This window comes from Pleuronectes platessa, chromosome 13, assembly GCF_947347685.1.
Source record: "Pleuronectes platessa chromosome 13, fPlePla1.1, whole genome shotgun sequence".
In the NCBI taxonomy this organism is placed as follows: domain Eukaryota; kingdom Metazoa; phylum Chordata; class Actinopteri; order Pleuronectiformes; family Pleuronectidae; genus Pleuronectes; species Pleuronectes platessa.
Window position 1 is genome coordinate 3,162,689 of NC_070638.1, and position 21,894 is coordinate 3,184,582.

General features: G+C 47.0%; 2 protein-coding genes across 3 annotated transcripts in view; both read left to right on the top strand.

The window, feature by feature from the left end:
- Positions 1–9,915, top strand: part of lig1 (ligase I, DNA, ATP-dependent) — a 43,176-nt gene extending 33,261 nt beyond the window's left edge. For both annotated transcript variants that reach the window (XM_053438563.1, XM_053438562.1), the window contains 4 exons: positions 1,303–1,356; positions 4,354–4,497; positions 5,887–5,979; positions 9,720–9,915. In XM_053438563.1, coding sequence (XP_053294538.1) covers positions 1,303–1,356; positions 4,354–4,497; positions 5,887–5,979; positions 9,720–9,794 — 366 coding nt within the window. In that variant the 3' untranslated portion in view covers positions 9,795–9,915. The remainder of the gene's footprint in view (positions 1–1,302; positions 1,357–4,353; positions 4,498–5,886; positions 5,980–9,719) is intronic.
- A 7,415-nt stretch (positions 9,916–17,330) lies between these two features.
- mpz (myelin protein zero) overlaps positions 17,331–21,894 on the top strand; it is a 9,502-nt gene continuing 4,938 nt past the window's right edge. The window contains exons 1-4 of the mRNA XM_053437901.1: positions 17,331–17,534; positions 18,790–18,956; positions 20,494–20,707; positions 21,462–21,591. Coding sequence (XP_053293876.1) covers positions 17,489–17,534; positions 18,790–18,956; positions 20,494–20,707; positions 21,462–21,591 — 557 coding nt within the window. The 5' untranslated portion in view covers positions 17,331–17,488. The remainder of the gene's footprint in view (positions 17,535–18,789; positions 18,957–20,493; positions 20,708–21,461; positions 21,592–21,894) is intronic.

The window sequence follows — 21,894 nt, forward strand, 5'->3', positions numbered from 1 at the left end:
CGATGGACGAATGTGGCTGAAACACCTCTGTTGTGTGCGTCGTGGCAGTGCAGCAGTTGTGTTGTGTTGTGTGACTGCGGCGTTCAGCTCTCCTGCGTGCTGCATGTCATCTTTCTTTATTTCCGTCACCCGTCAATGCCAGCCGTAAAACAAAAGGCAGAAATCCATCAAGAAATAATCTGGTTGTCCTTGACACGGTAAACTTCACAAAACCCTGAACACAGAGTTTTTCAGTCACTGTCTTCATTTCCCAAATGTAATTTTTTAAACCGTACGTCCCACAGAAATGTCCTTGAGCGAGACGGCGTGTCCTCAGCTGATCCAGGAGCAGCTGCTGTGTGTTGTTTTCCTTCTGCTTTAAAGTATACCACTATCTCTACTTTAATTCAATAGAGATTATATGATCAATAGACAGGAAACGGGCTGAGAGAGAAGAGGGGAATGAAAACTGACTGTAAATAGAGAGATCCTGAATTCAAACACACAAAAGTTCACGAGTAGCTGCTTGTGTTGAGACGACAATAAACACAAATGTTCCACCGGTCATCAACTTTGTGTGTAAAACAAACACTGAGACTTTTAACATGTTTATTTAGGCACTTTCTCGATTTCACAACACTTAATTCGCTTAAAGATCTTATTAGTGTTTGTTAACAGCCTTAAATATCATAAACGGTTGAATGTGGATTGGATATAAACCCCATCCCATTGCAGAGACGATTAAAAAAAGCATGTAAAAGTGTGATTCACTTCTCTACACATAGAGGTGTCCTGAAGGCTGCTCTATGTTTGGTGTGTTTAGTTGGTCCAGAGGACGTTCACATGAGAATTGACCCCATGGAGACAGAGCTGAATACATGAAGGTGCCACAGTTGAATGAAACACCTCTGAACCTTCTTATATTGAGCTAATTAATAAAACATAAAGGTTCTCGTGGACACCTGCAATAAAAAAACAACACCCTCACAATTCATCTGTGAGCTGTAAAATCCTATATTTGCATGATGTGCCTTCCTTTTGTCTTTCCTCTGTCTGTGCATGTCAGCCCATTAGATGCTGCTGGTGTCTCATCGGGCTCGGGTCTTTTGAGAGGTGACACAAAGCTGCAGGCGGAGCAGGCAGACGAGGCTCTCATAGTGTAGAGGGAGGGCGGGGGGGTGGGGCGGGGGGGGGGGGGGATGCTTGCTTGCTGTTCTGTGTTCTTCTCCTCGCTGCCAAATGTCTGCTGTCTGTCTCACCACGAGGGAATATGTGTTTGTGCGCCGCTCTTATCTCCTTTCTTTTTTTTTTTGTCTGTTTCAGATCGGCACCGGTTTCAAGGATGAAGATCTGGAGCAACATTACAAGTTCTTAAAGGTAAAGTGGCTCCAGTGCGACTGTCACGCTCCAGTGCCACAGCTCAGTGGAAATCACAACTCTGCACTGGTTTTTGCTGAGAATTGACACAATCGTTTGTCAGAGTCAAAAAACCCCAAATTTATAAATCTGCTGCTGTAGCTTCATTTGAATCAGATTCAGTTTCGTGGTAAACGGAGCTGAAACTCTACAAATACTGATTCTCTCTCTTCAGGTTCAAAGCAGAGTTTCAAACTGAAATACAATGTGTGCAGAGATCCTCCAAAGATACAAGTCAACCTGCTGTAGAGGAGCTCTGTCTCCAAAAGGCCCCACAGGTCGCTTGAATTCACCAAATCCACCAAATAACAGACACTCAACGATATCAGTCCCTTAAATCTGCCTGATTTCAATCAACATCAGTTTATTATTCCCTGGACAAAGGGTGAAAATGTCAATAAACACTTTACGATGATAAAGGAACTGAATCTGGATCTGGAATGAGTTGTTCTAACCCATCTTTCCTCCAAGTTTCTGTAGAAATCTGTTCATTGTGTGTTGTGTAATCTCACTCACGAGCAAACAAGCAGGCAGAGGTGAAAAACAGAAACTCCTCGGCAGAGATAATAAAGCCGTCACTTTTTTGTAACCTTGCCTCCAGGTGCCTTTAACTTGACAAAATATAGAAGTCACAGAGGCAAGCTCGGGTTTTTACAGAAAATGATTTTCCCTTCCACCCAGAGGCTTGTCCACTGTTATGAACACGCTATCCACCACTTACAGGACAGAACAGAAATATAAATAACGTTGCTTTTAAAATATCTATATTGGCACAGAAACGTATGAATTCAGTCTTGTGCTTGTGAAATACGGAGCCGAGATCATAAACCACCTCAGTTTCACCAATAAAAAGTGCACTTGGAGCAACTGTGCAGCTTCACGCTGACGCTGGGAGAATGAATTGCTTTTTCAATTTACTGCTGAAGAGGTTTGTTCCAGAGCGGCAGCGTCGGGAAAAGAAAATGACAACTGCTCCCCGTGAATGATATCTGCTGTTGATTTATTCCTAAATTGTTGCCTGTATTTTTTTTTTTTTTTAAGAAGCTGCTTTCACAGAAGCAAAGTACAGAGGCTGTTTAAAAAAAAAACGGACTAATTGTGACTGACTGGTCCAATCTCGGGGGTTTCGGGGGATAAAACAAATCCTCGAAGTTAATTTAAAAAAACGAGATTAAGGTTTGGACTCGTCGGTACAAACTGCTGCTCGCTGCAGAATCCCAGTGAAGCAGTGATTGAGAAGCCAGAGGAACCTTGTGTTTGTTTCCCTTCTCTTCCCACCAATCCACTGTGGTGCTTTGTAACGAACCCCCCCCACCCCCACCCCCAACACCCACCCCCCTGAAGGTGATGGATGGTGAATCCGGGCGAGCTGCCGGTGTGGCCGTGTTGCTTTGGCTTTGGGACTGGAGGCTGGGAGACGATTGGCTCGGCTCAGGCTCCTCTGGGTGGTGCTGTGATTTAACAAGGGACACATTGATCCCTTCTCCCCCCCCCCCCCCCTCCCCGTCCTGGTGTTTATTCTGATAAAGTACTGGTACACCGGAGTTTGGGCCGGTGCAGCTCTGAGGCCCGTTCTCCTCCTTTTTCTTCTTTTTATTAAAAAATCTTCATCAGATTATTATAAAACATCCGAAACAGACGATTGACTTGTTTGGGCCGAACACAGAAGCAGAGCCGAGCAGTCACAGTTTCCTTATATCTTGAATATTAGCTTGATGATTACATTATCATAATAAATAACAATGACACTAATGAAGCAGCATAAATTCACAAGTCATTCCTTTGATAAATTCAGTGTTTTGTTCTTTCCTTTCCCGATGTGTGTGTGTGTGTGTCTTTGTCGGTTCAGGATTGTGAGTCACTGTGTGTGAGTCTCCTCCTCCTGACTCCATGACGCCCTTTGCAGCCACCTGTTGTTTGCTTTTGACTTTTCTCCTCCACATTAGAAGCCGGCGCTGAGTTATTATTTCTTCTGGATCAGCCTCTTTGATAAAGAAAATGAGGATTTACAGTAAAAACCCGAGAGCCTGCAGTTTTTTTTTCTTTTGCTAAACGAGAAGTCAAACTCTTTGTGCCCCCCCCCCCCCGGTGACGGCAGCAGCACTTGATTGTAATTACTCTCCTTAAATAAGTGGCTTTACATTTGCCCTCGAGATGAATTCATCACCGACCGCTAAGAGCTCGAAATGTATTCTAGTTGACAAATAGTGGAAAATAAGTGAAATGGCTCCCACTCCCCCTTTTCATGCAAAAGCCGGTAAAATAATGACTGTGTTTAAATTAACATTTCAAACAGGATGAGATCATGCACCTGACGTGTGGGATAAAAACTATAGGTGTTCCACCAGTTAGAGCTTAAGTGTAACACGCCCACCCGCTCACTCATTGTAATTCACACTGTATAAGAGCATCACTTGAATGCTCACAGTATAAAAACAGTGAGAGAGAGAAACCATGAGGCGATGGTGCTGGAGCCTTTCTCCAGATTTACTCGACTGTGACTATGATGGTCTCGTTAACGCTGCTCGGTTTGAGACTCACGTTTCCTGAGATGGTTGTTTCACACCAGGAGGAGATGGTCATCATTCTGTGACAGGATGATTGCTCGTGCCCTTTATTAAAAAAAAAAAAAAAGGTGCTATTAAATATTCTAGAAGTCGACGGTTTTCTTTACGGATCAGGAACCGCTAAGCAAACAGCCTGAGGGTATATTTCTGTTTTCACCTGACGAGGTGGACACCAGGTTTGTGAAGGTGTTTCTGAATGAAACCTTTTCATGGTTTGGAAATCACACCTTCTTGATGAGCAGGCCTTTGACTGAGAGGGGGTTCAAACTGTGGAGATGATTGTAGCAGGATCCAGCAGCCGAAGCTTCCCTGTCACTGTCTGTTTACTTTTCTCATATTTGATATCGATGGTTAACGAATGTCATTCTTTGTTTTTTTTAATTTTCTCCAGGAACACATTCTGCCCAAACCTCGTGCCTACTACCGCTTCGACCAATCAGCGGAGCCCGAGGTGTGGCTGGACGCCGTGCAGGTCTGGGAGGTGAAGTGCGCCGACCTGTCGCTGTCGCCCGTCTACAAGGCCGCCATGGGACTGGTCAGTTCAGCTACTAATCCCCCCCCACTCCACCTCCTTCTCCTCCTCCATGTGTTTCCACTGATGAATTCAGCCTGTCATGGTCGGGTGCCCGTGATGAAAAGTCACAATTAGTGCTTCTTAATTGAGTTATTAAAAATGTTGTAAAAGATGCCGGATTTAATGAAACAGATACGTATTTATTACCTCGAGGTTTCAGCTGCACATCGGACACAAACTTCCACCGTGCATGTAAACGTGTTTATTATAACATCATTTAAATCCATGTAGCGACAAATATATACTTTATCTAAAACATTTAATATGAATCATTTAGTTTTGCACGTTTTTTTAAACTTGCTAGGTGGTAGAATTCAGAATTTAAATTATCTGTTAAACCTTAAATCTTAACTTTATATTTCAAACGCTTGGATTTGAAACAATATGATGAGATTCCATAACAGCTGAGACCGTTCTTCAGTAAAATGACACGTACGGACATTAAATATTCTGAAACACCAGGTTTCGCTTTGACAGGTCATCCGTCTAATTATTTTAGGTCTTAAAAATTTATGTTGCCACAACTTTTTCCCTTTAACTTATGATGTGAATGACTTTAAAGGACATGATGTGGTCTGTTAAAGATTTCAGCACTAACACATTATTACTGGTGTGAGACCTCAGCCGCCGGTCGTATCTCCTCAGTGTGATGAAGTAACTTCGACCAGATATTCACAATTAATCATAATTTTGTTAATGAATTCAGTCCCTGCTGAGAAGTTCATCTCACGATCTACAATCTGTATCAGTAGCTCTGGTTTTCATGATCCAAATATCTTATATTTCTATTTCTTTTTGTTGTTTTCACGTCATCAACAACTTCTCGCTTGTCGTGAATTTCCCAGAAATGTTGGTGCTTGTTCTCACTTCCGCTGGCGATGACATTCTCTCGACATTCTCTCGACATTCCACCAGTGAACTCGCTGGGAATGTTTTAGAAAATGTGCGAAGCAACTGACTCTTGACATTTGAGTTCTCACTTCCTGCCCTTTCGGAAAGTTTCAGGAAAATGTGCGGACTTCAGTGAATGTTTAAAAGCAGCTGTAGTTTTTTTTGGTGGGGGGGGGGGGGGGGGGGAACCTGTGTAAAAGTTATTTCAGTAAATAACTGATCTTTTATTTTTTAACGGTTATGAGCCTGTTGGAAGTCGAAACCTGAGAAAGCCGTGAAACAGAAATCACTGAAAGATTTTGAACTGAAGTGATTCAGCAGCTTCCAAGACCCCGACTCTCAAAAGCCTCAACACAGATCTGTTAGTTATCATTTTCAGTACAAGTCCCAAAGGACAAATCAATGACGTGTGTCAGTGGCACTGTTGTGTTTACTCATTCTGCTGCTGTCTGTCCTCAGGTGGATCCGGTGAAGGGCATCTCACTGCGGTTCCCTCGCTTCCTCCGGATCAGAGACGACAAAAAACCAGAGGACGCCACGTCTGGAGCTCAGGTAAATCACATCAGCTGCTCTGGGACACGGGTCGAGGGACGTCTGGATTCCACTTTTACTTATTAATTCCCTTTTTCCCCCGTTTGGATTCAACTCCTTTTAGAATTTTGTTTCTTTTTAGCATCAAATGAACATTCACACGTCCATTAAAACAACTTAAATAACAAAGATCAATCCACAGCAGATCCTTGTTGTTTTCTCTTCTGCTGACATCACATGCATCTTTACTCGTCAAGGACGTTTCTCTCGGTCTCCACCGTCAACAAAATAAACATCCAGAGGCAACAGACAAAACAAGTAGATGTTAAAAAGCTCTGGAGAAAAGACGCTGCACAGGAATCACACACAAGTCAATATACACCATCGAGAAAAAAGCCTGAGAGTAAATATCAAACTGTATTCAGAGAAACCAAAGGTGAATTGAGCCTGAATGGATGCACAGCAGTTGTTTCCTTGACCACACGCCCCCCCCCCCCCCCCCCTACATATGTGAGACGGTGTCCTTGCTGAGCTGCTGTGACGTGTGTGTCTGTGTGTGTCCCCGCACCACCAACGCTGCTGCCACTGCCAGAAACCCGATGTAGTCTGTAATTATATTATGTCAATAAGTTAACAGATCATTAGGTGAAGGGCAGTAGTTTCCTGCTGCTCGCCCTGAATGTGGGTAAACACAAATGTCACCACTGCTTCCTGTAATGTTTAAACACGGCTCAGCTGCCAGGAGCAAGGCCGCAGCTGCAACACAACCAGAGTGTGGACGCACACATCATGCAGGTGTGTGTGTGTGTGTGTGTGTGTGTGTGTGTGTGTGTGTGTGTGTGTGTGTGTGTGTGTGTGTGTGTGTGTGTGTGTGTGTGTGTGTGTGTGTGTGTGTGTGTGTGTGTGTGTGTGTGTGTGTGTCCACACGACAGCGCAGTGTTTGGACATTGTGTTTGAAAGCCGTCATATTCTCCCACATTCAGAGCGAGCAGCAGGAATAACTCCCGCCCTTCACCTAATGATCTGTGAACTTATTGACATAATATAATTACAGCCTACATTGGCTTCTTGGCAGCAGCAGCGTGATTGACAGGGCAGACACACACAGGCGTGAAGAACACAGCAGGTCAGCGAGGCAGGCGCTGCTACACACACATGTGAGGGAAGAGATGTGAACCCGGACGTTTATGAACCGGTCGGCAGGTACAAGGACGAACTTATTATCTAGAGACTAAAGAAAACCTCCCAACAAGTTTATGGAAATAGTTTTTGTGTTATCCTGCTGACAAATAAATCCACAAACAGAAGGAAGGACACAAAACCACCTGAGTGACGTGAAGCCATCAGTTCAGTGAAGTACAGAATGAAGTCAGATTTAAAGCATCACATATGAAATGAGTTTGTTGTGATGCACACGAGGTCAAACTTTGTGTTAACAACGTCACATGTGAGTCGGACCATGTTACTTTAAGAGTCGTGTGGAGATGATGCATCATCACGCTCACCTCACAAGAGGCGTCCTGTAACATTTCAAGGGTGACCAGCACCACAAGGACTGAGTGTATTTTTTATTTTTACACCAGCATTGTTTAATGCTGCGTCCTCTCGCTGCACATCCCAGCACAGAGCTGTGGGAGCTGTGGGAGCTGTGGGAGAGTGGGCAGCAGCAGCGCCTCAGGACTCCAGTGAGGGAGATATATCATCATGCAGCAAACTGTGAGAGTTGTTGTACAGTAGAGATGTGCAGGTCAACTGAGCTTCCACCTGAACACACACACACACACACACACACACACACACACACACACACACACACACATACACACTGGACACTGAACCTTCTGGTGGTTTCTCTGTGATCACTACTGGTCACTGCACTTTGTCTCTGAGACCATTTATCAAAGAGAGAAATTAACTATATGCTTTTTGTTCAGATGTTTTTATTTATTCTCAGTGTTTCCTCGCTGCTCTCTGACCTGCCTGTGGACCCAGCAGCTCCTCATTATTTTATCATAACTCAACCAAAGTGAACTGATCACTAGTCAGTGCACAGATCAAACACTGAATATAATAAACAACCTGTTTAGCTGCTTCTGCAGAGGCGGATTCACGTTCTCTGAAAATAGAAGAAAATAATCGATTTTCCTTAAAGATAAATTCAGTATTTATCTTTTTACTCTCAGCTTCTCTGTCCTTATTTATTTATAAACCTAAAACAGTTTAGTCTAATTAGAATAAATATAACAACGACAGGCTCAACAAACCATTTCCTGCTAATTAGATTCAGGATTAAACAATTAATTATGTGGTTGTTAAAACATTAAATAAAAGTCAAGAATGTCTTCGAGAAAATTAAAACTTGCTGTTTTTAACACATTAAATGAAGTTGAACTTTCTCTAATTTAAAGGAATAAACAGATTCTGATTGTGGCCTAATATTTATCTGATGTGGAGGATTATTCTCAGAACTGATCATCTTCTCTGCTAATGGATTAATTTGTTATAGATCAGAGAAATAGATGTAAAAGAAAAGCTGATCACAATAAGCCTCAGGTGACATCTTCAGTCCCCCCCCCCCCCCTTAAAGATGTCCCCACAGTAAATCCTTCCAACCCCGAAGCCGTAAAAACCAAATGTTCTGCATTTTTGTTTGATAAACAACAAGATATAAATCAGCAGATTGTTTGGGCTCAAATCTGAAAACCTGCATCGTTAACACCGGGTGATAATTCATCCATTTCTGTCTATAAGTGGCAGTTTGTGTTACATCAAACTTTCTCTGAGACGCACTAAAACATCGGAGGCTGCTTTTATCAATCGCACATTAAAATCAATCTCACGTTCGAGCCGCCCGCCTCCAGCCAGACGAACAGCAGCCATGTTCCTCTCTGGTTTGTTTCACCTTCCACCGCTTTGTTGGAGGAACCGTCTCCAGGCGCCACTCAAACTCTGAAGTCGCCCTCGCCAGCATCGAACCAACTGGACACACAAACAACTTCCTGTTTAAAAATGGAAGCCCCGATATCAGACGAGCATGTTGTTGTTGTTGTTTATCAGCAAACAGGAAACCCTGAGTTTTAATGAGACTGACAGAATTCAGCTCAAGTTTGGATTTTCTCTTTTTCTACCTGAGCCCAAACTTTTTCCCCCGCCTTCATTAGATGTGAGCCGCAGCATAATGTGAGTTTTCACCGACTTGAGCAGCCATCTGCTGCCGGAGGAGTCCTGGCTTGTGCTTGTTAGAGTCGGAGCCGTGATATCGAAGCTTCACAGAGTTACACTTTCTCTCAGGTGTTAACAACGAGGCTGCACCAACACACACTCGTCAGAACAACACAAGTTTCAATTAAAGAAACTTTTGAGAACATCTCAGTCGCCTCTATCCTGTGCAGGAGAACCAATGGGATGTTTCAGTGTGTCCCCGCCCCGCTGTACTGGTGCTTGTGCTGAGGAGACTGGTCGGACTCGCTGCTCACACATTATTCATTGTAGGGCCTCCTCACCCCCCCCCCCCCCCCACCTCCCTCCACCCGAACCCCGGTGAGCTCCAGTGATCGCAACCTCCGTCTCCCAGTCGGCAGCTGGGAGTCCCCGGCTTCAAAGCCCAGGATATGAATAATCAAACTGTTATTTTTAGCTTTTCCTCTTCATGTTACTGACCTGACTTCATGATCTTCTCTCCCCCCCCCCCCCCCACATCCATCCTGCCCCCCCCCTCCTTCCCCTCCCCGCTCGATCTCTGTCCATCTCATGTGCTGCAGATCGCTGATTTGTACAAGAAGCAGCAGCAGATCCAGAACCAGGGGGACAAAGTCGACCCAGAGGACTACTACTGATCATCTGCAGTCATCTGCCGGAAGAAAAAAAATAGATGAATATCGACAAATCTCAATGTAATTGTAAATATCTTCTTTCTTGTTGTAATGAAATGAAAATAAAGGCTCCTTCCAGTTTTAAGCTCCCGACTGTTTGTGTTATTGACGATTCGAAGCTGCTGCTTCACTGGCTGTGATCTTTTTCCGTTTCCGAGCCAAAGTTGTGTAAATATCTCGCTGCGTATGGAGAACATCAATTTTAAAACCCTCCAGATCAACTCACATCTACCCCCTTAATAGATCTCTTATCAAAAATTCACTGTGCAGAACCGCCCCGGCAAAACATGGAATGTACTGGAACGCATACCAATCCTTTCACCTGGCCGGGGTTTCTGCTGAAGAACTCGAAAGGTGGCGGCAAAAGTGCATTAGGCGCGTGGAGCTCAGGACGAGGCCGAGCCAAGGAGCTCGCCGGCTGCCAGGAACCTTATTAGAAGCCGAAAAAGACGCCGGAGCTGACAGTTGCTCAAACAGCAGGACAAAAGAGAAGCACTCACAGCTTGCATTAGATGATGGAAATCCACTAACTGTCCAGCCTGAATCAATCAGAGGGCTGCCGGGTGTGTGTGGAGGCAGTAGAGAGGTGGAGGGAGGGGAAGGGGGGGCAGCAGATTGAGAGCCAAGGACGGACGGTTATTAATGGAGGAGCGAGGAGGATTGTGAGTTTCCTCTGCTGCGATGCCGAGCGAGAGGAGTTGAGGTTTAACCGGTGTTTGTGCTTCTCACTCTCATTAAGAGCACGATCAACAAGCGAGTGTCTGTGAATCCCTTTGTTCACAGATGCTGAATGATTGAGTTGTGCAGGTTCAAATCCTACGAGGGCGACAGATCTGCATGAAAGACCCAAACAACGGTTTTTATTACTCTGCAGAGAAACTAGCTCTCAGCATTCAAGTGGAGCTGTTTGCTTATTTCCAGCCAAACGATCCGAAGGCCGAAGACGTCATTTGGAGTCTTTGCCTGATTTTATAGCAAAGAATAACTAATGAGAAACGAACACATAGAAATAAATCGAGCTCCCGTAAACCATCTGAGAAAATGTACTTTTTATTTCGGCCCATCCACTAACATGGAGGACACGGGGTTCATGATCCATACCGCAGCCAGCCACCAGGGGGCAATCCAGACTATTTGTCTTCACCTTTGGGGGACCGTCTCCATCTCTCACTGTCCAGTTTTGAGGTTAATTGCTCTTCCTTGACATTTAGTAGTGGATTCATGGTCCCAAGAGGGTGAACCACCATAGGCTTCGGTGATTTGCTGACCTTTTCCTCTAATGCCACCGTGAGGCTCACACATGGAGTCGCTCAGCAGCCGCTTTCACCCCCATCACTTTGATATCAGGCCACTCTCACATTCATGCCCCCCCCAGGATGAATGTTATCGTTGGGCCGATCCCCCGACTTCCTCCTGCAGGGACCTCAGAGGAGTCGATATGTTAATTCCTCTCGTAAAGTTTACGATCAGATCCACCTGCGGAGCTGATGACGATCCCCATCAGCCTCATCTGGACTGTGTCTGGAAGCTAATGAACAAACTGTCGCGTCCACGCTGCAATAACATCATGACAAACACCGGTGGTTCGATATCGGTGGGTTGTGGTTGGGATTTAGCCTCACAGCTCTTAGCGTGGCTGTGAACCCCAATCTCTCTCTAATCCTGGGGGGGTGGGGCGTGTTTACCAGGTGATCAGTAATGCCTTGCTCCAGAGCCGCAGCAGGGAGTTGTACCTTGTCGCTGGCAGTTGTGCGGTTGCAAGGAGCCACACATCAAGCTCTCCTGCACGGCGCGGTGACTCACGCAGCGTGCGGCTCGCCGGCGTCACCGCGTCCACGTTCAGAGCGGTTTGTGTTACCGACACTCGGGAGGCTGTGAGACCACTGCTTGTTTGTTATGCCATCTCTGTGTGCGAGTGTGCACACTGCACAGTTGGTGGTTTGCCTATTATTTGTGTTTGTGGGCTGTGTCCTGTGTCTGCTGACGGGGAGTTGGAGAAGGAAACCATTGTGGTGGAATAATCATGGAAATTCAGAATCCAGCTTTCGCCCGCCCTTTTCATCTGCTGCTGTTTTTATGTACTCTTATTTATTTTTTTACCGGCTGCCACAGCAAGGCTGGAGTTGTTTACCCTGTGTGTGTGTGTGTGTGTGTGAGTGTGTGTTTGTGTGTTGTAAACGTGCTGCAGGAGACACCGACTGCAGCTGGAGACGTCGGCAGGTGTGTGTCTGTCGCTGGAAAAGATTCTATCAACATAAAAGCCGCACAACTGCTCAAGATACAATCGTGAAACTTTGCGACGGGGAAGTTAAAAGGAAGTTTAAGACTCTAACGTGGGTGAGATCCAACAGCCCCAGGTGCTCATGGGTAATTCAAAGGTGCGATCACATGACAACATGGTCTCAGGTCTCATCGGGGATATGAACCTTCACAGACATATTGTTATCCCTGTTTACAGATATAAAAACATAAACTGTAAAATATCAAACGCACTCTCATCTTGGACGTCATGAACACAGAAACAACTTGCTGATGTTACTAAATCTGAATTTCTAATATCACTTGTCAGCTGTTGTGTTAGAACTGGTCTTGAATCAGCCAGTGAGAGGGATGGGGAAAAAAACCCTAATGGAAATCAAACAGGCACCAGAGCATGAAATATTGAAAATGCAAATATGTAATGAATCCTGTTTCATATTGTGTGCGTTGTATGATCCGGGCTTTTGTTGTGATTTACTCTGAGTGTGTAATGCGGCAAACCTCTTCTCCTAATTTGTGTACGTTGGATTGTGTAAGTGAAGGGAAGTGTGAAGGTCTTTGATTCTTTGTGTATCTTTTGTGTTGAGTTCAAGTCCCTGCACGCTGAGACGTTTTTGGATTTGTTTCCTTTTGTACATGTATGAATGGGTTTTCTTTTTTTATCATCTCAGTGTGGGTGCCTGGTTAACTGCCCGTGGTTGTGTATGTGTCTGTGTGTGTGTGTGTCATTGATGTTTACTGGGGGGGGGGGCGGCTGGTGCACATCAGGCGCCTGCAGGGCACCGCAGCACAGCAGCCTCCGTCGCCCCTCGAGCTCCCAGCCTGGGTTGGAGCAGCTGTGCTGTTAGTTCACATCAAGTCACCCGTTCAGACCAGGTCCCGCCGGGAGGAGGCTGCAGCTACCTGCTCCAAACCCCCTCTGCATCATGGGAAAATGTGATTAAAGGTCGTGTTGGGAAAGGTTTTCTACAAAAGCACCCGGAGCTGGTGTGGGGACAGACGAGAGGGAAGCCGAGGACGTCTCCTCTGAGCTGAAGACTCGTCCCCGCTGCGTTTCTCTTTAAAGTTTTAGGACGAGTCCCCTGAAGCAGGGTTATGGATTCCCTCTGACGCTCGTGAAGAAGAAGAAGGGGCGTCTATAAAAAAAACTGCCTGGTTTCACCTTTCTCTGTCCTCTGTTGCCCCCCACCCCACCCCACCCCACCCACATGAGCTATCTGTCTTGGTCACAATACCCCTTTCTCCACCCGGAGAACAATGCGTTTGTTCTCCTCCGCCTCCTCCCCGTCCCTCCATCCTTTTCTATCCCTCCATCCATTTGTTTGGTGCTCTCTGTGACATCTCGGCCATGCCAGGCCATGAGGGAGAGAGGGAGGGACAGGCCCGGCCATTGTGCCCCGGCCCAGCCCACGGAATATCAATAATGTTTTTCTTGAGCAGGAGCGCCGAGCGTTGGCCAGTAACCTTTCGGATTTGATGATGTCAGGCCCCCGGTTATTTCGGCCCTTTTTTTATATGATTTCCCTCGTCCCTCGGTCTCCACCCAGGTCCTCAACACCAGGGTCAGAGCTGGATGTGCTGGTGACTCATCACAGAACCTCATCAGCTCAGTTAAACCAGTTTATGTGCCTGTGCCAACGAATCCTCCCCATTACATAACAAAATACCCTGTTTCCCTGACCCCTCTCTCTTCTGGGGACTGGATCTATAACCACGTCATAAACCTTTTGTCCTTTGTTTCCTCAACACAAGAGTCGTGAATTTAATTTGCTGCCCTTGGTCTTTGTCACTTGAAGTTAAAGGTGGAAGTTTGAAGCGTTTGCCAAGAGACCTGTTGTTTATACGTAGATTTGCCAAAACAGCTCCAGCCCGTTGACTGTAAAGAAGTTCATCTCACGTCATGTTCAACATCATGAAAGGAGAATCTTGGTGCTCTCTCACCTCATCACAGCCGATCAGAGTAAATAAAAACCCCGTCTTTACTTCAGAGTCATATGACCAGGGAGGGAATGTTGATTGTCTCCATCCCATCGCAGACAGAGCCCAGATGTGAGTCGTGTTTTTGTGGAAAAGGTTCTTAAGAAGCTACAGATGACTCTCCTCTATATCAATGGATCCTAGCCCCCCCCCCCAGCCCTGTCGACTAAACTCAAGTGACCGTTATCTCAACTTCTCTGCTCAAACATCTAAATTAGTTCACGTGTTTGCCCTGTGATAAGCTGGTGACCTGTCCCGGGTGTGTTGGCACCAGTCCCCTCAGAGGAAACACATTATATATACGATGGATGGATGGAAATGACTGAATGACCAGTGACCCCTCATTGGGAATCACTGCTCTACAGGGTGATAGCTGTATTCAGATCAGATGCTGCTGAGTGGCTCTGACTGAGCTTCTCTTGGCGGCCGGTTGCTGACCTGCGTCCTATCAGGAGCCTAGATGGCAAATGAGCACTGCTGTACTTTTATTTAATTCCGCCCTCCAGCCTTTAACTTCTGATAGTTTTCTGGCCAATTGCTCGCCTCGGCTCATTTGCTGCATTTGGTCGTGGATCTGTTTCTCTTGATCATCCAACCCCCGCAGCCAAACTGCCCATCCAGTCATTTACGAGACCACTTGATGATTGGTTTATGATGGCGCCGGTTGTTTGTTACCCACATGTCGGCGCTTCACCGGGGGGGGGGGGCTTGTGCTGAAGGGGGGTATGATTGCCGTGCACTCCACTGGATCCTCGTTGGCGGTCGTTAGTCTGATGACCTTTGCGTGAACCAGCTCCTCGGTGGCGTGCGTCTCTTTGTCCCATCTCGAGCGTCGAGGAACCCTCCAGCCGTCCCGTCTGAGAGGCGCCCTCCATTCACAGAAGCTGTCCACATTTAGAAGAAGACATTCCCCCCCCCTCTGCACATCTGCCAGCCTGCCTTGTGATCACGGCGGCACTCGACTGTGACAAACACACTCAACACAGCAGAGAAATTAGACATGGATCGAGTTGACAAGAGCCCCTAACATCTACAAGTCGGGACGCTTTCCCAGAATGTGATTATCCCGCGGTCTCTCGACTCTGTGCTCGCCTTTCCCTTTTTTGTCATCCCATTGGAAATGATTCTGCGTCAAAGGAAATTACAATATCACAAGAAAATATGCTCTGTAAATTTCCACGGGTGTCTAGCGACGCAGGCCACTGTCTCAGGCCCTGAAACGAGGCTGATGAGTTACACAGGCAGACATTCACACGGTGGCTGAAGCCTGAGGTGCTTTGTGTATTCAGTCATCTCTAATAACAGCCACTGATGAAGCCCCGTCCACCTGAATAACACTAAACCGCGGCTGCAGGCTCATGTATAACTTAACAAAAATCTCTAAATGGCTCCACAGATCCAGTTTGCTCTGTCTGCTCCTCTCTCCTCCTCCTCTCTGTATAATTTAGCAGCAGATAAACTCTTCCTCTCCTACATTAGTGTGCATTATCACTGCCAGGGCAAGGAACGGGGGGGGCCTCGCTCTATATGTGATACAGTTTCCTGCTGCCAAGCTCAGCCACTGCTGCTGCCACCATCACACGGAGCTGACGGGTTTGGGCGCTTGCCACGTTCTGCACCTGCCAGGCTCATAAAGAATCCCCCTGTCTCCCTGGAGCCCGAAGGCAGGATCTGCCATAATTGTTAAGGATGTCGCAATTTAGACCTTCAAGCCAAAGCTTAGACAGTTGATGGCGCCAACAAGTTGGCAGATGGTCCATTTTGTTCAGCTGATCCATCAGCGCGGCGTTCAGATGAGTGAGCGGCTGCGATCCGTCATAAGTGCCGGGAATTTATGTCCTGGTTCTGGAATGTAAGCAGAAGTTGGATCAGCAGCTGAATGTTCCTCCTCTGTCTTGGCCCAGAGCTCCATCGCACAGGAGATGCTTTTATTTCTAGCACCGGAAAAAAAAACCTGGATGAGGAGGCTCGATAAAAACCACAGAGTGAAGTGGGTGGAGTGGGCCTCCTGGTCGAGCACCTCCTCCTCTTCTCACTCATCAAATACACTCTCCTGAGGGGATGGGAGGAGTCACATTATGATTGATATGGTGTACACTTCATGTGGAGGGTAAGTGAATCCAGCCTGTGTATTGGCTGAAGCTGGTGGAGCACCGCACACCAGTAATTTGTGCGTGTATTCACTTTTACTGTGCCAGTGGCCAAATGAATGCATATTTATGACGTGTGACAACATGATGGAATGAGGCCTCCAGAAATGAGGCTTTTTGCCGAGTTCCCCTCTCATGCACACGCTGCCTCCCCGTGCACCTCCTTCTCTCGCCCTGCGTCTGGATCTGCTGCTGCCACTTGTCCTGTCCTGATATCAACCCATCTATATATAGCAGGCCCCCCCCCCCCCCCCCCTACACTCACTGTCTGTGCTACTGGAAAAAGAGAGGAGTGGGCGCTTCACTTTCAATACGCAGCTTTGTCCGGGCCGGAGGAGAAACCGAGGCGAAGAGGGTGAGGCCGCAGAGGAAGAAAGCTCCATTGACAGGCGGGCGAACACCAGTCGGCCCCTGTCCCCCCCTCTCCCCATTGTCTCCAAGTGCCAGACATCAGCAAATGACAGGAATCTGGAGAGAGGGAGGAGAGAGAGAGAGAGCGAGCCTGAAGAGTCGGGGCTTTGTTCGGGCCGCTGGCCTCAGAGCTCGGTGAAAGTGCAGAGGAGAGCGAGGGATGGGGATGGAGCAGAGCGCACTGGGCTGACCTCACTGCAGGATCCCCCGTCCTCCCAGTAAACAGACCCAAACAGCTTCCCAGCATGTAACACTCACACATGGTGATCACATGCAGAGTGGCTGCAGATGGTCATGATTCCCTGTCTCACATGCACACGCTGATTAGCTCCTCAGCTCCGTCACACCACGGCTGTAATGGAACCAGTACATCCATCCATGGTGGGATTCTGCCGAGTTTGCACATTCCCCCCCGAGTTGCCCATTGTTTACCCGATTAATTCAGTGGCTACTGTACAAAGCAGGTGCCTCTCGCCAGCATATCTTTACTCCACTTCAAACGATAATGTGTGCAATTTGTTTCAATGAGGGTTGAAATGGAGAGAAAACGGGTGGAGGAGGAGGTGGTGGTGGTGGTGGTGGAGGAGATGGGGAGGGGTGGAGGGGTGGAGAGGAGGAATGGGCCGGGCCCGGTCCTGGGCGAGGGGTGTGGTTGGGTATAAACCAGGGGACAGTGGGTTTTGTGTTGTTGTCCTGTTTGGAAGCCGTCTGTCCTGGGGTCCTCGCTCAGCTCCTCTCTCTCTCTCTCTCTATCTCTCTCTCTCTCTCTCCCTCCACATCTGGGACTCTTCCTCGACGGGCTCCTGTCACATCTGCACCGGCACCAGTTTCTCACCCGGAGCTCCGTGGACGCCTGAGACCATGCTGACGGTTTTGGCGCTGGCGTCGGTCGTCCTCCTGGGAATAGGTAAAATTCAGAATTAGAAAATATCATTATATTTCAATGCAGAAGCCGACTCTGAAATTCCATCTGTATTTTCTCTGCACTGAAGTGAGGTCAAAGGTTAAATTAGAATATGATGAAGAGGGTTTTTCCTGTTTTCCTGCAAATTAATGGAGTTGACGATGATACAAAAAGGGGTCAGCAGTGAATTGAGTGATCTCTAAATGAAGTGTAACATTCCTGCACGCTGCATTAATATCACACTAAAGCATTTAAATGAATATCTCGGTTCTTTGCTCTATTCATTAGTTCCAAAAGGCCGATAGGGCACCGGTAGGAGAACACACTTTCTCTCCAGGTGTATTATCCGTGGCCCTGCACGGTTTCTATAAAGCTCTAATGTTGTGACTTCTAAACCGAGGGTCGGCTGAGTTCCTGCTCTCAGACAGATGCGGCCGTGTTTTTCCATTTCCCCTTCTGTCAGATATTTGCGTTAGTTTTGTCAGGATTTTAATTAAAAGTGTCGAGCGTGATTCCAGTGACAGGTTGTGCAGGGGCTGGCTGCACTAACGCCACACTGCTCAAGGACGGCTACAGTGGAAGCTCTGAAACCGGCTGTTAAAAGAAACTCAAGAACACACGGGGCATTAATTTCGATATAGCTCGGAGTACTGTGACCAGTTCACGGGCTTCACGTGCCACTGGGAGCCAGCAGGGATGTTGTTACTGGTTCTTCTGGTGGCAGGTGTGTGCTCGGCTCCCCGGGGCCTCGGGGGTTGTTTGAGATGCCGACTGCAATTTTTTTCCGGGGGAAGTAAAATATTGATTTTGCAGCTAAAACCAAATTAACATCAATCATTAAATATTATTTAAGCATTAGCGGTGCACATTAAGCCAACGTAATCCATATTAATGGAGAAAATGAAGTTCCCCTCTGGCTTTTGCAGATTATCACCGATATTCCAGTAATAATGTAAATATGTACCGAGTGCACGTCTGAGTGGAAGTCGGCTCTGACGCAGTCAAGTGCAAATCTGAGTGTTTGTGATTCATCTTATAGATCAAGGTGAAAACTAATGAAAAGCTCTCGTCATCACATTGGGTTTGAAAAATTCAATATTCAGGATTTTATTAAAACTTTCTGCAATTTGTTCATGGTAGAAAACAGAAAAAGGAGATTTTTCTTTCTGGTACTCTGTGTATTTCTTCCTCCTCTGTCAGCTTGGAATGGTTTGTTGGGATCTGTGAAATTAACATCCACCTGATTTGTGTCTCCCAGTTCCCGAGCAGTCCCAGGCCATAGTGATTTACACGGGCTGGGAGCGCCACGCCCTGCTGGGCTCGGACATCCGGCTGTCCTGCTCCTTCTTCTCCTGGCGCTGGACCTCCGAGGACGTGACCTTCTCCTGGACCTACAGGCCCGATGGCTCCCGGGACAGCATCTCTGTAATATACACACACACACACACACACACACACACACACACACACACATACTATTATATTACAACCAGTACACTAACATCTTAGCATGCAAGTGTTAAATATATAATATCCCAATATTTGGTGTCATAATGAAGCAAGCTGTAAAGAATAAAGGTAAAAATCCACTTCTCACTCGCATCAGACTCATCAGACTCATCAGCCTCATCAGCCTCATCAGACTCATCAGCCTGCTTCTCATCAGGCAGCTGAAGAGGCTCTGGTCGCCCCCCCCCCCCCCCCGCTCGGCACACACACGGTTAATGAGTCGCTGGTGAAGCCGATGAAGCGTTGAGCAGCTGATGAGAGAGATATTTAACCTCAGTCATCAGGAGCGTCCTCGGTCCCTCTGCTCCTCAGATGAAATCCTAACACGCACTCCGACTTAATCTTTTTTTATTCCCACTTTCAAGAAGTCGCAAAAATTAAATATTTGAGAAGACGAAAAGCAACAAACAGAAGAGGATTGTTGAACTGGCATCAACAATGTCTTTGTTTCTGAGCAAAGACCTTTTTTTGTTTTGGAGATCTCCCGACTCCGCCCGGCCCGAAGACCAGAAAGCATTCAGTCAGGAAAGGGGGAGTGGCCTGATGATGTCACGTGGCGTGCTGATTGATTGGTTCCTGCAGCTTTAATATCTGGAACATGAGGCGATAGTTCACAGATTCACCAAAAATGCAATCTTACAAAACAGAAATGATTTGCATAGGACGGCTTCTTATCTCAAATGTCACCACCTCTGTAACCGCACTGAATTATTCTAAAAGTTTGCATCTGAAGAAACAACAAACTTTCTCTGCTCATCTTCTCTCCCCCCCCCCCCCTTGCCCACCTCCTGCTCTTTAATTTCACTCCTCCTGCCCTTATCGCTCTTCCATCTCTCTAATCTCTCCGTATCTCCCCGTCCTGACTGCGCCTCCCTCTGTCCACCTCCCTTCATCTCCTCCTCCCCGTCCCTTCCTGCTTTGTCCCTCCCCTCCTCTCTCATTATCTCCTCCCCTCACCTCCTCTGCCTTCATCCATCTCCCGCGGTGGCCTCACTCTGAAACTAGATCTCACTCCTCTTTCATGTTTTTTAAATCTTCTGTCACTCATTCCTTCACCCGCCTGAACGGAGACAGTCTCAAGTGGCTGTTTCTGTTTTCATGGTGTTTTTTGATTTCACATTATATTCCTGATACGTTCGTGTCATATCAAAGGTTTTTGTCTGATTCATGAAACAAGCAGAGATTAAACCTAATTTGACTTTGTTGAGGTTGAACCAGCTCTTATCCCAGGATTAAATCTGTGATTTTCCCATTTTAAAAACATTTCTACTGTTCGTATAATACCTGCGTTTCAATATGATATCTAAAACTCATCTTATTTATCTATCCACACAATTCTATCTATGATATATACTTGTTTATTCTTATTATACCATATTATAAGATGTGTATTAATTATGAGCCACCACAGGAAGGTGAATCTACAGTGACACGTCCGCTCTGCCTCTCAAAGATCTTCCACTACACCGGTGGTGCTGCCTACGTGGACAACAAGGGTCCGTTCAGGGACCGGCTGGAGTTCGTGGGGAACCCCGGGCGCCGCGACGGCTCCATCCTGCTGAAGAACCTGGATTACGCCGACAACGGAACCTTCACCTGCGACGCCAAGAACCCCCCAGACATCGTGGGCCGGCCCTCCAACGTCCGCCTGCTGGTCTTTGAGAAAGGTGACGTGACCGGGTGGTGGGGGGTGGGGGGGGGGGGTGGGGGGGGAGGGGGGGGGGGGGGGGGAGTGAGAGGCATATGGCGCGTTATGGTGAATGTTTTAGTTTTTTGGTCGAAAGCCAAATGTTCTCAATCGCAGAAACAATCGTTTTCCAAACTCTTAAACCCCCCCCCCCCCCCCCCCCCCCGTTAAATGGAAATGAAATCAATTACAACCTCATCTCTTTCTCCCATTTGAGATCACTATCGTTGCCTCACTTCTTGTCTCCCCCTTCACCTCCCATTTCTTTCCTCTCCCTCTTCCTCCCTCATCGTCTTCCAGCTCACCCCCCCCCCCCCCCCCCCCTCATTATTACAATGTCCCTACTCTCACCTTAAGCTGTTGATATCAAACCCTTATGGCAAAGAAGTGTAATTGAGGCTTAATACTGTAACTATAACATTAGTAAAAAGTAATTACAAAGATATCCAGACTCAAATCCAGACTATGGGTTTATCTTGTTTGCACAATTCTTGCATTCAAGGAAGAGTTTTCAAAATGATCATTAAAACCTGAGCCAAACTTTTTTTTTTAATATTTATCATCTCAGAAACTCTGACATAAATTGCACAATATTTGTGTTACACAGATTCCCTGTTTTCCAGCTCTTCCTCCTCGTTATCCTCACAGTGTCTCCGTTGTTCTCTGCTCCACCTTCTAACACTCCTCCTCTCCTCCTCCTCCTCTCCTCCACCTCCTCCTCTGCTCCTCCACAGTGCCCATCCAGGCTGGCGTGATCACAGGGGCGATCATCGGGTCGGTGCTGGGCCTGCTGGTGCTCATCGTGGTCATCTACTACCTGATGAGGTTCCTGGTGGCACGCCGTGTCTTCAGCCTCAGTGTCAGGTCAGTGCCCGGCCTGTGGCCAGCGGGGCTCTGCCGGTCCGGTCTGTGCCAGGGACTGGAGCTGAGGCCGGAGCCCATCCCTGGCACCGACACCTGCGTGGCCAAGAAGACGTAGCTGCAGGGCCGCCATCTTTTGATTTGCGCTTAGATTTGGAATTGGTCAGCTGGAGAGAGACGGATAATGATCTCTCATCTAGATTTAATCTCGCTTTAATCTAAAAAACCTTCCTGCGTGGGTCCAAAGCAAGAGGGTTCAAAGTGATGGAGCAGAGGTGTCTGAGTGGATGATCCACTCCATCAGGA